This window comes from Dipodomys spectabilis, unplaced genomic scaffold (genome assembly GCF_019054845.1).
Source record: "Dipodomys spectabilis isolate Male_0828 unplaced genomic scaffold, ASM1905484v1 ptg000095l, whole genome shotgun sequence".
Taxonomy (NCBI): domain Eukaryota; kingdom Metazoa; phylum Chordata; class Mammalia; order Rodentia; family Heteromyidae; genus Dipodomys; species Dipodomys spectabilis.
The window spans coordinates 38155660-38171293 of NW_024870772.1; the positions used below are offsets into that span (position 1 = coordinate 38155660).

Here is a 15634-nt window from a genome sequence, read left to right on the forward strand (position 1 = left end):
TAGGATATGCAAGAAAAGTTACAATAATTCTCTTAACACTGTGTCCATAATCAGTGTTCTTTGGTATCTCCCCTACATCCTTAAAAATGGAGTTGCTCAATGTAAGGTTCAGTCAGTGACCACACAGTAAGTACATCTAATGATTCTTCTGTCCTTTGTGTCTATTAGGCTTGAATAGTTCCCCTTACCACCACCCACTCCTCCCCTCACTCTATTGGCTTGCTGAAGAGGTAGATCAATACCAGTCATCCTGTAGAATATTTCATCCTTTGGATTTATCTTTTTCTCCCTCCAATTTTGTCCTTTAGTTTGTTTTAACTGGTACCATTTTGACATATGTCATGAACTCAAATGCCAGTGAAAATTGATAGTTAAGAATTTATATTAGAAAATACTTGATTTCTGTTGTTTACTAGCCAGAAGATAAAGCTACTGTCATCAGTTATACTTTATTACAGTTGGAATGTTCACATATGAAAGATATTTCTGGGTAATATAATTGGAAAAGCCATCTAGAATGCTATATGAGAGATAAACCAGATTCTTGAATGAACAAATGAGGTAGAAAGGAAAGACTATCATTCCCACTCTACAGAAGCAATAACTTATTCTTTCATATATTCTCCAAAAACATTTCTCTGAAGATTTAAGCAAAAATGTATTACATATTTATTGTAAAAATTGTAGAGAAATTTCGTTAATATTACAGGATCAAGTTTATGGAACTAGCTTTTTTGAGTCCTATCACTATTAATAATTTAGTGTTGCTTCTATAAACTATTCTCCACAATCTACTTAAATTCACTTTCTAAACTCTAGCTCAGATGTGGTTTATCTCCCACTTAAAACAAGTAACTTCTACTGAATATGCCTTTTAATAATTTTTCTCCTAAATATGTTTCTATCTAATAACTTTTCATCAAACAGGACTAAAGTCCTCTGATTAACATATGCAGCCTTATATATTTTCCTACTTCATTTCCTATATAGTATTTCAAGCATACTGTCTTCTGTCCCTTGAACTGAACATGTCATTCAGGCCCTCCCTAGAGACACGTATTAGTTCTCCTCTGGATTGAATTGTTCTCTTACTCTAGAAGTTCACATCTGGCTGCCTCTTGTCTTCATACTTCATCTCAAAGGAACTTCAGAAACATCTTCCTTGTTTCCCAATCACTGCAACACTCTTTTAATCATCAACAGATCACATGATTCTGAAATTTTCTTATTTACCTAAATGTTTATATTTAGATTTTTTTGTCTCTGTCTCTACACTTATACACATTCACATTCTCATCAAATGCATACATACACATTTGAATACACATTTCATGAAAGCAAGGACCTTCTTTATTTAACTGTATTGTCTACAATATTTGCAAAACCATAGTAGGTACTCAATACTTATTGGATGAATTTACCCATGTTATCTAATTAGTTTTTAATTAGCTGCATGATATATAGCTGTATAGGTATCTCACGTATATTACCAGTTCCTTATGCAATGGTGAACTATTTCCAGATTTTTATTTCATTTTATTTCATGCTATTTCAAGTAACACTATGTTCTCATAGTGCTCAGTATCTCTCCATATTATAAATACCTCAGAGTGGAATTACTATATCAAATCACATTTTCCCCCAGTTTGCCACCCAACAAAAATACTTATCAATAATTAAAAAGATCTCATTTTCCTACACCTGAAGCTATTCTGAAGATTTAAAACCACATAATTTTTACAGTCTAGTAAATAGAAATAATTTTTGTTTTATACTTTTACATTTGTGTGTATACATATATAAACGTGTGTGTGTGTGTATATATATATAATATATATATATTACATATATTTACTGCATGAAACAACATCAACTTAAACCCTGAGAAATCCAGGGTTGGGTCAGCTCAAGAAAACTGGGTCCGAGGTCTCACCAGTGTCTTAGGATGCTAAATCTCTGTTATTTTCTGCATTGGCTTCATTCTCAGATGGGTGTGCCCTGAGGCTGCAATGATGCCTTTGTAACCACCAAAAAGAGTTTCTTTCCCAGATAGTTAATACCCAAGTTCCTTTGGATCAGCTTGGATAATAGCCCATTTCTGCACCAATCATAGAGGTTGGCCAAATTAATAGAATATGCTGATTGACTAGTCTGAATCACTTGTCCCTCCCTGGAAGTCAAGTAGTGAGGTCAGCCTACCTACAACAGGTAGAGTGGGAATAAAGAAGTAATGGTTCAAAACTTAAGGCATAATTGGTGCCAATAGGAAAAAAGAGAAACTTCATATTATACTCTAGAAGCTGGCAATATATCCTCCTACATGTATTAGAATTTGGCATTTTCTATGTACTACCTGTTCATATCTGTTCATTTATTTCCTGGGAGTGTTTCTTACTGATTTGTAAAACCTCATGGTTTAAAAGTAGCTTGTTCTTTTTCATATGCTATAAACACTTTTTTATTCATTATTTATATGTTGATTTTTTGTTAAAATTCTGTCTAAAGAGCCCACATCCAAGTTTTATAGGATATTATATAATCTGACTAATCAGCCTTCTAAGAAATTCACCATTTATTGCTTATGTAAAGGGTCTAATACTACAATGAGTGCTGAGAATTCAGAGATGAATAAAAGATAAGACATTCTCTTTAAAGACTACTCTACTGGGGAGATAGACACAGAGACACAGAATAAGACATGGAAGGGGATGGGGGGCTTATAAAGTTACCTAACTATTACCAGATGGTTTCACAGATGAAATCTGAATTGTTTCCAGAAGAATGAGTTGATGTTCCCTGGTCAGATAAGAAGAGAGGCAAAGAAATAATTTGAGCACACCAGTCTGTATGAATCATTTCTACATTGTCATAACAGAGGTTTTTCAGGCTGATGTCATGTAGTTCATGACTGAAAAGATAGAGAGAAAACAACAATATGTGAAGCATACCTAAGGATTTTTCAAGCCCTCAATTGTTATTATAAAACTTAGGATATTTCAGAAGCTCTGATTATATTTAGAATACTGAAGCCGGGCGCTGGTGGCTCACGCCTTTAATCCTAGCTACTCAGGAGGCTGAGATCTGAGGATCACAGTTCAAAGCCAGCTGAGGCAGGAAAGTCCGTGAGTCTTTATATCCAATAAACCACTAGAAAACCAAAGTGACAGTGTGGCTCAAGTGGTAGAGTGCTCACCTTGAGCTGAAGAGCACAGAGACAGCGCCCAAACCCAGAGTTCAAGCCCCATGACCAAAAAAAAAGAAAAAGAAAAAAATAATACTGAGACAATTAAAACATCTACAAAGCCAAACTGATACTCACTGAGCTTCCAGCTTGCTTTCTGGAACAAAGTCGTAGCTGTTGCTGTAACATGGGTAACCACCAACTAGCTAGCAGTGTGATATAGAGTTGACTGTTTCAGTGTTCTCATTTGTTACACAGGAACATGGGACTAGTAGTTCTATGAGTAATCTCCATTTGTAAGGCTTTCGGGTGGACAGAGAAGTATGAAAGCAGTTCTAGATAAAATAAATCACAGGAAAGGCCATATTTAGATACTAATGAAAATGCAGTCCAGTGGCATGGATCAGATATGATTCAGATATGTTTCCTCATGATAAACAAGGTTCATAAGGAATATTTTGCTGGCCTCAAACAATTATACATGAAGTCAACAGCTTATACAAATATATAATACTGCTAGCATTCATAGCAGCAAGTAGTAAACTTTTCCATGCAAGTAGAAACCTATTACTGAGTGCTTCAACACTAACATTTTAAGGCTTTTATGATATATCAAAGCTCATTGTTGAGATTACTTTAATTGGATCTTTTATTTCTTTTTGAAAAACTTTTTTTGTTTTTCTTCCTATGTTTTATTGAATAGATGGTTTTTTTTCCTTTTTAAACTTCAGTTGTTTAACTATCTTTACATAGTTGTGCAAAAGGGTATAAAAGGTTCTTAATGATGAAATTGATTGTTCTTCAGTCTATGAACATTTACTTTTTTATTTATTCAGATCAATTTAAGTCTGTGCTTAGATTTTTCTCTAGAAGTCCTTCTAATGTCGGACACAATTCCATTAATTCAATAAATATTTTGTATATATAATTTTGTTGGTCATTTTCCTACTTTAATTTATATGTACTGTACTTATTCTGCAAAAAGAATTTGACGTAATGTAGAAGGCTTTGTAAGATAAAAAAGATATTAATCAGGGCTAAAGGGATACGGAAAACAAGACAGAGAAAAAAAATGTTATCACTTGCATACCAAAATGAATTTCACCAAATTTCATTGAAGCACAAATCTAAGACACTGGGTGTGGTGATATAGTTCTCTGTCCTCAGGAAGCAAAAGCAGGAGGATTGCAAGTTCTCTGCCAAAGCCATCCTTGGCTACATAGCAATATCCTCTCTCCAGAGAAGATCAATTAAACAGAATGACCAAATAGTGCAATCAAAGATCTCTTGGTCTTGTGCATTGTTGTAATGAAAACAAAATGAATATGGTTCGTGTAAAAATAAGCAAATGAATAAAATACACAGAAGATAAACAAATCTATTAATGATAACATTTGTCAGAGCACTTTGTAATGCAAATCTATATAAGAATCTTCCAAATCTATATAAGAATCTTCTAGGAGTTTTACTCCATTGTAATACATTCCCAAAGTGTTTTCAGGAAAACAAAGAAAGAAGAAAAAAGAAAGAAAAGAAAATAGTATTTATGCAAACTATGTAGGCTTCATAGCAGATTTACAAAGCAAAATTATTGTTTTACAGGTATAGAAATTATATCTTTTATTTTAGCATGATTTGCTCTTGTGATTTTCTATTATTTGTTATAGTGTTCCCTTGTAAAATAAAGCCTCACAAGAACAAAGCAGTAATTGATCTAACATCGTTTTAAACTTTCAGGGAAACTTTTTTTATAGGGCAAGTATTAAAAAGCACATGGTGACTTTATATGCCCAGTGGGAACTATGATAAAAGTTGAGACAGCAGTTTAAATATATCCATTCTATTAATTATGGCCTTGCTTTTTCACCAGAGTTCTTATCTTATTCATCTGCCGAATTCAAAAGGTATTGACATTGCACTGTTTGTACAAATTTTTAAAGGATGGCAAACTTGCAGCTATATCAATAGGTAGGTAGGTAGATCATTGATGGGTAGATAATTGTGGTATGATATGATATGTATTTGGATCTCATACACAGGTGTAGTCTTATTTCCTAAATATTTTGAAGCTTTTGTCTTCAAATGATTTATTATTTCTTAGCTAGTAGAAGTTAAAATGATAGGCAAATACCAAGCATAGGTGAAATTATTTTTATTTTTATTTTATAAAATTCATTTGTACCTGCATTAGACAAAAACCACAAAATTAGCTAAAAGTCTTAAGGAGTTTCTAATGGAGCCATGCTCAGACTTTAATACTGTGCAGCTGATTCCTACAAAGCGTTATTCTGTAAGACACTATTAAAGTGACTTTAATGAAACTTGAGTAAGATGGAAAATGTAAATGTTTATTTTATCCCTTTTCCAGTAGTTGAGGAAAAGGCTGGAAAAGATTAGAGGAGAGACTCTGTTCCCCTTTTCAAGAATGTTTTGTGAGGGCTTAGATAACAAACAATATCAGATAAGAGCAATTCCCAGGGATTGGGCAGACATTTTATACAAATGAAACATCTATTAGCATATTCAAGACAAAGTGGTATAACATCGTAAATGGTTTGAAAAATATACTTATTGAATTAGCTAAATCTGCACATCTAGAAAAGTATAAAATACGTTGGCAATTTTAAATGAAAAATTCATTTCAATTCAGTAATAGACTCCATCCACTCTATATAATAATAATTACCTTTTTAATAAAATGAATTGTTTGTTTAAATAATATTAAGATCTTATGTAATGTTTGACAAAAATGCTTTTCTTTTATTACATCTAAGTAAAAAGACTTTGTAGGTAACTAGTGAAATATAGCATAGAATAACACTTAAGCCTTTGGGTATTGAAAAAATTATGTTTAAGCCAAAGCTTTATACTTTTATACTTCGTTTTATAAAAATGAAGACAAAGTATTTTTAAATTTTTATAATATTAAAGTTCTTATACACTAGAATGAAGTCTTTAAAAATAAGTAAGTAATTTTTAAAATTATGTTAGGATACAATTAATGAGCATACAAAAATGAGCATAATTTGCAAAGAATTTTAATATTCAGGCTAAGCACCTTTGCGAATAAGAGTTTATTATGGAGATTCTAATAGACTTTCAACCACTGATATCATTGTATTATTTGAATTAGTCTCTTGGGACCAAAAGAAAAGGCACATAGCAATTTATAAATGGATCTTTATCTCTTGTGTAACAGTATATGTCCCATGGAAACACTAATTTTCTACTACTTCTCTTGTTAAAATGAAGCCTTGGGGGAACTTCATTGTTAACTATTAATATTAAATTTTGAAATGAAGTAGTAAGATATAGCACTTAATACTTATCTTTTGTATTTCCTATAAACACTTATTTTTTACTGTTTGCAATTTAAAGCAAAATAGTTATAGCTGTTTCATGAGAGTGGACTCCATATACAAAAGTCAAAATCAAACAAAAACTTAAACTAAGGTTAAGGGTATTTTCTATTTGTAATATGAAAATATTGTATAGAACTTCTCAATAGTTGGCTGTCTTAAGAAGTTTGAGACAGTGATTTGATAATTAACACATGCTTTATTGAAGGGAGATAATATAGTCAGCTACTTCACTGGCAGTATTATATCATAATGGGTAAAAGAATGGTCCTGAGAGGAGAAGGCTTAGTGCCATAGCAAATCACTTAACAGGGAATGTGAATTTTCTTGATTAGTTCTTCTCTCTTTCCTTTGTACTTTAAGTAATAAAATGGATAGCAGTTGTGTCTGCAAAATAACAGAATGAGTTTGGCATTCCAATAGTGCTCTATATGGAGATGTATTGTTTTTTCTCCTGGCAATGTATTGGGAAGGCCATTTTCTATAATATGGTTGTCTCCAATGTGGTCACTGCTTTCCCTTGTTCTTCTGGAGTTTCTTGTACCCAAGGCTAAATCTTCATTATGTGAAGTAAGTAGGCAGGAAAATATCATAATATTTACTTGGCCTTAACTGACTCAACTTTTGTAATCTAATTTACTAAAATTCTTAGTATAAGTCTATCAACTTTACACATGTAAATAGTCCTCTTGGGTAATTTTGTTTTAGCAAGCATAATGATTAGTAATCAATATAAAAATCCAGTTCATAAAAATATAATATAAAAATGTACGCTCTATTGTTAAAATGAATTAGTAGTCACTTTCAGGAAAATGACAGTCTTAGAATATGTAATCTGAGCATATTAAATAAAATGATTCCTCTTATTTTTTTATAGCCAATTGGTGCTTTGAACCCCAAAAGAGCAGTGTTTTATGCAGAGCGTTATGAAACGTGGGAAGATGATCAAAGCCCACCCTACCATTATAATACACATTATTCAACATCAACATCAACCTTATCCTGGCTCGTTCGAATTGTGAGTATCTTCCTTGAATTATAATTTATCTTTAGTAGTGTAGCTATTTTTTAATTTAAATTTTACTACAAAGGTGATGTAACAGTTACATAAGTAAGGTTTTATTTATTTATTGTGAAAATACTGTACAGAGGGGTTACAATTACATGGGCAAGATAATGAGTACATTTCTTATCAAGCATTGTAGCCTCCTCCTTTGTTTCCCCTTCCCATCCCTTCCCAGCCTCCCCCCGCCCCCCCACCCAATTCTCCTCCTCCCCACCAAAGTTGTAAAGTTCGTTTTCAACATGACAACGTGTATTTCTCATTGTTGCAACGGGTCCACCTGTATCCTTATTTAAACGACTTGTTTTTCCCCTTCCCCTCCACAAATTATACCGACATCAAATACAGTGAAAGCAGGGGTTATACTGTGGGGGAGGGACATACAAAGCAACAAAGAAATAATCTTATAAATGCTTTAGAAACAAATGCATGAAAGAAAAAAACATTTAAATACATATCTTAGGGTTCATTTTCCTAACATCACCTTATCTGACCTAAGCTTGACTCATACATATACTAGATATTGCAAATAAGGGAAACCATGGGACCTATGTTTCTTTGGGCTTGGCTTACTTCACTCAATATAATTTTTTCCAAGTCTTTCCATTTCCTAACAAATGGGGCAGTCATTCTTTCTGATGGAGGCATAGAATTCTATTGTGTATATATACCACATTTTCTTGATCCATTCATCTACTGAGGGGCATCTGGGTTGGCTTCATATCTTAGCTATAGTAAATGATGCTGCAATAAACATAGTTGTGCTGGTAGCTTTAGTGTGGTCTTGTTATAAGTAAGGTGTTAAACATTTTCTCCCACTTTCCTCCTGGAATCTCTTCCCACCACACACAAGTTGTAAAGTTCATTTCCAATGCAGTGTCTAGTGTGTTGAATTGGTTCACTCTTTGTCTCACTATTTCTGTGATTCACCTTCCCTTCCCCAAATCAGATAAACTTATATATGAGATGCAGGGTACAGAAATCAAAAACAATGACAACAAGGAATAAACCAAAGGGAAAAAAAGAAAGAAGAAATAACTGAAACAGTACAACAGAAAACCTCATTTCCATTTCTTGGAGTTAATTTCAATAAGCATCATTATATATGGTCATATGCACCTACCTAGTAAGCCATTATGACCCTCTGCTAAGAATACCCTAGACATATTCTAGTTATTACAAATGAGAGAAACAATGCAGTCTATGTTTCTTTAGATCTGGCTCATTTAATACAATTTTTTTCCAGGTCTTTCCATTTCCTTCCAAATGGAGCAATGTCATTCTTTCTGATGGTAGTGTAGAATTCCATTGTGTATATATACCACATTTTCTTGATCCATTCATCTACTGAGGGGCATGTGGGTTGGTTCCAAATCTTAGCTATGAGAAATAATGCTGCAGTGAACATGGTTGTGATGGTAGCTGTACTGTGGCCTTATTTGTGGTCATTTAGGTAAATGCCTAGTAATGGGATTGCTAGGTCATAGGGAAGGTCTATGTTTACTCTTTTAAGGAACTTCCGTACTGCTTTCCAGAGTGTTGAACAAGTTCACATTCTCACCAGCAGTGTAATAGCGTTCCCTTTTGACCACATCCCCACCAGCATTTGTTATCATTAGCTTTTTTTTTTTAATTGTGAAAATACTGTACAGAGGGGTTACAATTACATGGGTAAGATAATGAGCACATTTCTTATCAAGCATTGTAGCCTCCTCCTTTGTTTCCCCTTCCCATCCCTTCATATCTCCCCCCCCCCCCAGTATCATTAGCTTTTTTGATAATGGCCATTCTAACTGGGGTGAGGTGGAATCTCAATGTTGTTTTATTTTGCATTTTTTAATGGCCAATGATGTTGAAGATTTCTTCATGTGTCTATTGGCCATTCTTATTTATTCCTCAGAGAAGTCTCACTTTAAGTCTTTAGCCCACTTATTCATAGGATTGTTGGTTTGTTTTTTTTTTTTTTTGAGGTTTTGTTGGGGAGGAGGTGTAATTTTTTTGAGCTCTAAGTATAATTTAGGTATGAGGCCTTGGCTGTCATATAGCTAGTAAAGAGCTTTTCCCTATCTGTTGGCTTTCTATTTATCTTGCTTGCTATGTCCCTTGCCATGCAGAAATTAATGCAATCCCATGTATCAAATTTTTTTAGATTTGTTGTGTTTCTGGATCTTTACTTAAGAAGTTTTGACCTGTGCCAAGGAGCACTAGTGTTTCCCCTATTCCTTCTTGTAATATTTTTAGGATGTCTGATTTTATATTGAGGTCTTTGATCCATTTGGAATTGATTTTGGTGCAGAGTGATATATAAAGAGCTAATTTCAGTTTTCTACATGTGTCTAGCCAATTCTGCCTGCATTATGTGTTGAAGAGGCTGTCTTTCTTCCATACTGTGTTTTTGCCTCCCTTATCAAAGATTAGGCAGACATAGATCTGTGAATTAATTTGTGGGTCTTCAATTCTATACCATTTGTCCTCAAACCTGTTCATGTGCCAGTACCAAACTGTTTTTATAACTACAGCTTTGTAATAGAGTTTGAAGTTTGGTATTGATATTCTTCCATCACTGTTTTTCCTGCGAAAGATTGTTTTTACTATTCATGGTCTTCTATTATCCCATATGAATTTTTGGATTGCTTTTGAATTTGAATTTTTGGATCATTGAAGAATGTTGTTCGGATTTTGATGGGTATTGCATTGAATCTGTAAATAGCTTTGGGCAGTATTGCCATTTTCACAATGTTAATTCTCCCAATCCAGGAGCATGAGAGGTTTTTCCACTTCCTCAAATCTACTTTAATTTCTTTTTTCTTTTTTTTTTTTCTTTGTCGGTCCTGCACACTGTCCCTGAGCCTATCTGTGCTCAAGGCTAGCTTTCTACCACTTGAACCATGCCACTTCTGGCATTTTCTGTTTATGTGGTACTGAAGAATTGAACCCAGGGTCTCAGGCGTGCTAGGCAAGCACTCTACCACTAAGCCACATTCCCTGCCCTTATTTCCTTTTTCAGGTTTTTAAAGTTTTCATTGTAGATGTCCTTCATATCTTTGGTCAAGTTAATTCCTGGGGTTTTTTTTGCGGGGAGGGGTGTTGAGGCTCTTACAAAAGAACTTGCTTTACTGATTTCAGCCTCGCTCTTCTCATTGTTGGCATACAGAAAAGCTATTGATTTTTTTATTGTGAAAATACATGGGCAAGGTAATGAGTACATTTCTTATCAAGCATTTTTGCATGTTACATGTTACATGGGTAAGGTAATGAGTATATTTCTTATCAAGCATTTTTGCTTCCTCCTTCCCATCCTTACCCTCCCATCTCCCCCTCCCCTCGCCAAAGTTGTAAACTTCATTTTTCGACATAATGTCTTGTACATCTCATCGTTGCAATGGGTCCACCTGTATCCCTATTTAAACAATTGTTTTTTTTCCCTTCCCCTCCACAAATTATACCAACGTCAAATACAGTGAAAACAGGTGTTATACCGTGGGGGGGAGGGACATAGAAAGCAACAAAGAAATATCTTATAAATATGTTAGAAACAATAGCAAGAAAGAAAAACCATTTGAGTCCTTATCTTGGGGTTCATTTTGCCTAACATCAACTTATCTGACCATTTCTGCTTGTCTCAGACATATACTAGTTATTGCAAATAAGGGAAACCATGGGACCTATGTTTCTTTGGGCCTGGCTTACTTCACTTGATATAATTTTTTCCAAGTCTTTCCATTCCTAACAAATGAGACAATGTCATTCTTTCTGATGGAGGCATAGAATTCCATTGTGTATATATACCACATTTTCTTGATCCATTCATCTACTGAGGGACATCTGGGTTGGTTCCATATTTTAGATATGATTTTTGTGGATTAATTTTACACCCTGCTCGTTTGCCAGTTTTTGATTAGCTCAATAACTTAGGAGAGGAATAAATGGTATATATATATATATATATATATATATATATATATATATATATATATGATAATGCCATTTGCAAAGAGCAAGAGTTTTATTTCTTTCCCTGTTTGGACCCCCTTTATGTTTGTCTTTTGCCTTATTGCTCTAGCTAGGAATTCCAATACTATATTGAAGAGAAGTAGAGAGAGCAGTCATTCTTGTCTCATTCTTGATTTTAGAGGAAATGGTTTTCCTTTTTCACCATTAAGTATAATACTTGCTGTAAGTTTTTCATATACAGCCTTTATTATATTGGGGAATGTTTCACGGATTCCTAGCTTCTCCAGAGCTTTTATCATAAAGTGTTATTGGATCTTGCCAAATATTTTTTCTGCATCTATTGAGATGATCATGTGGTTCTTGTCCTTGCTCCTATTGATGTGTTGAATTACATTAATTGAATAGCATATATTGAACCAATTTTGCATCCTTTTGATCATAATATGTGGTTTTTCTGATTTTATTGAAAAGTTTTATATCAATGTTCATCAAAGGGGGTCTAGTTCTCTTTCTTTGATGAGCCCCTATCTGGTTTTGGGATGAGGGTTATGCTGGCTTCATAGAATGAGGTTGGTAGTGATCTTTCATTTTGAATTTCATTGAAGTGTTGGAGGAGTATTGGAGTGTGTTCTCCTTTGAAGGCCTTACAGAATTTGGCTGTGAATCCTTGTGGTCTTGAGATTTTCTTGGATGGGAGGTCTTTTATTGCCATTTCTATTTCATTATTTGTTATGGATCTATTTCGTTGATTTAAATCTTCTTAGTTTAGTTTAGGCATATCCATATTTGCTAGTTCATACATTTCTTCCAGATTCTCCAATTTGTTAGTGTAAAGGTTTACAAAGCATTTCCTTATAATGTTCTGAATATTAATAATAGAATAAAGTTTTAACACAATAAATGGAACAAACATCAGACTTACTTGTTATTTATTTTAAAGTTAGAGATGCAAATTAGAAATTAAAAATTCCACAGTCTACTGAAAACTAAATCTGTTGGTTTTATTTTTTATTTTGTTTTATTTTTGGCAGTACTGGGGTTTAAATTCAGCGCCTCATACTTTCAAGGTAGGTGCAAGTGCTCTACCACTGAACCACATTTCCAATCTTTTTTTTTTTTTTTGAGACTGGGTTTCCATATGTAGCCCAGGCCAAACTTGAACTTGAGATTCTCTTGCCTCAGCCTCACAAGTGCCCAGATTACAAGTAAGTACCATCATTTCTGGCTTTCAGTCTTTTTTTTAATGAAATGTCTTATATACATGATAAGGCCATGAAGATAATTTTTTGTGATCTCCTTAAACTTTAGCCAGTTATGTGTGTGTGTGTGTGAGCACGCACGCGTGCATGTGCATTTTTGTGTCTTAAGGAGGAGGAGTAAGGAAGTATAGATCACTGTAGAATACCATTATACAATGTACCTTGAATTCAATCCCCAGTCTGTACTACATTACCACCAAAGCTCTTTAACAAGTCTGTTTTGTCCAATCTAGTACTTAGAAGCAGTCATAGAGTCAATGATCTGATATCAGTTCTTTTTTTTCTTTACCTCACTTTTTGTTTCCTTCCTTCCCTTCTCTTTTCTTCTTTCATTTCTTCCTTCTTTCCTTCTTTCCTCTCTGACAAAATGAGGGGGAGTACTGTGGAATGTTAATCAAATTAGTAATTTTTTTCCATTACCAAGATATACTTGAAATCTCTGTGGTACAAAGCTGATATGCCTCAGAAACACAATGGTAAAGCAGCATACATAAAAATACATCTCTTACTTCAAAGATCATATTTTATGTATTTCTTATTTAGTGTTAAGCCCAAAGGCCAGGTTTTGTTTTAAGCTCTTCCTCAAGTGTTCTTCTATTTACACTTTAGTCAAATTTCTATTTCAATAAAACATACCTGAGATACCCAGCTTAAAAAGAAGAAAAGTTTATTTTAATTCATGATTTCAATGATAAAGCAGTACATCATGATGGTGGAAGCATGTAATAGATGAGGCTGCTCAGCTCATGCTGCCTGGAAGGAGGAGAGTAGAAGGGAAGAAGAAGGGAGAGAGAGAAAGAAGGCTTGGGACAAAAGATACCTTCAAAATCATGTTCCTGCTTGACTTCCTTCTTCTAACTAGGCCCAACCATAATGAGTATATCACCTTCAATAATACCACTGGCTGGAAAACAACTCTTGAGCACATGACCTTTTGAGAGCATTTAAATCCAAATCATAATATCACTAGGGGAAAAATTAAATTGACAAAAAATATATATACTTGTAAACCACTAATAGGTGACATACTATAATTACTGTTATTAAAAATAAATTGTCAGAAGTTCAATTGAACATGGTGTTTTTTTCCATTTTATATACTCCTAAACTAATGTAAATTAATGAGGTTTAGATTACAATCTGTTGAGACTAGATCCAAATTTGACTTTAAAAATAACTTGAGTTGATTAAAGGTAAACACATAAAACTATTATGCTTTTAAAACAAAAATATAAAGTTAGCATAATTTATCCAATGATTCAGTTTAATTATGTGACATTGGATTCTTTTGGGGGTTAGAAAATTGTTTTTAAATTCTAACACTGTTGAAGTATTAGAAGTTCTATTCCCCTGTTTTGTGTTAATTAGATTTCCATACCTGTCTATCACTACAAACCCATCAGAATAGAGCCCCTTTATTTTACAAGTGGTAATAATATTACCTTGAGAGGAATGAAAATACTTCTCATTCAGGCAAAAGAGAAAGGCTTTCTGAATCACAGACAAACAGAGTTCACAGCATCTATTCTGCAGCAGCAGCCACAGGTCAAAGAGATGCTAGAATTTACCTCAAGATTTCAAAGAGATTATTTTCTTTACCATGGACATAAAATATCTGCTTTATTGATTTGTGCTCTGAAATAGACAAAGAGACTTATCAGTTAGATTCTCTGATCCCCAAATACCAAGCCATAAATTAAATTTCTAATCAAAGAAGAAAATCTGTTAGAGGAAGCAGAAATTGTAAACCCAAAGAGAAACAATAACAATGTCAACAAAGTTAGTTTTGTTTACTGCCTAGGATTCACCCTAGAAGCTAAGAAAGGATGTACCTGGGCTGAATGAAGCAGCCTGTGAGAAATTGATCTTAAGCTACACAATCTATTTGGGTTCATCTATTAGATGAACCCAAGGTCCTCATAGAGGACCTTCAAGATTGCAGAGATGGAGAACTTTAGAAAACATTGACACCAATATTTTTACCCTAGGAAGTCTTTTCAGAGACCCTGTCTGATAATCAGTCCACAGTGAGCCACTACCATGGAGGGACTGGTGTATTCTCTCAGGTACTTATGTACTTTAGTGTGTGGTGAAGAGATTCAAGAGCCATTTCTAGGAGGAAAAAATATCAACTGTATGCTCTTGAGAATAAAACAAGAATAATATGTGGTAGCATTTTAAAATATATAAAATGATATTCTGTGCTTTTTACATTGACTTTGTTAGTCAAATCTGGACCCAGAGTTATAAGAGTTGAGTATGAATCTATAAAAACTCATATTCTCAACCACTTGATTTAAGTTAACTCTCCTATCCTGAATAAACTCAAAGCTTCCTCAAATAATAAACAATAATTCATCCTGCAGTTATTTTTCCAGTAAAATAGAATATGAACATACATCTTGGAAGGACTCTGCAGAATTTTCTACATAGATGTATCCTACATACAGCAGGGCTGTACACAGAAATATAATTGCAAGTGGTTTATATAATTTAAAGTTTCTACTATCTAAAAAGAAAAGGAAACAGGTGAAATTGCCTTTAATAAGTTACTTGTTAATTCAGTTTATCCAAAGGTTATCATATGATATAAAAATTGATACCTTTTATATTTTATTCTAAGTCTTCAAAGTACAAAGAATGTTTTACATTTTCAGCACATTTGTATTTAAATTAGTGGCATCTCAAGAGTTTATTATACACCTGTGGCTATTGGCTACTGTATCAGACAAAACAGATCTGCAGTTACTTTTATGGGGACTAATGTAGCCCAAACATCTTATGTCATGCTGTTATTCACAGAAGTATTGTGGTCTAA

The 15634-nt window shown here is 33.7% G+C and overlaps 1 protein-coding gene across 2 annotated transcripts in view; it reads left to right on the forward strand.

The window, feature by feature from the left end:
* The window catches only part of Nbea (neurobeachin), a 532882-nt gene that overhangs the window by 451281 nt on the left and 65967 nt on the right, over positions 1-15634 (forward strand). For both annotated transcript variants that reach the window (XM_042685587.1, XM_042685588.1), the window contains exon 46: positions 7418-7558. In XM_042685587.1, coding sequence (XP_042541521.1) covers positions 7418-7558 — 141 coding nt within the window. The remainder of the gene's footprint in view (positions 1-7417; positions 7559-15634) is intronic.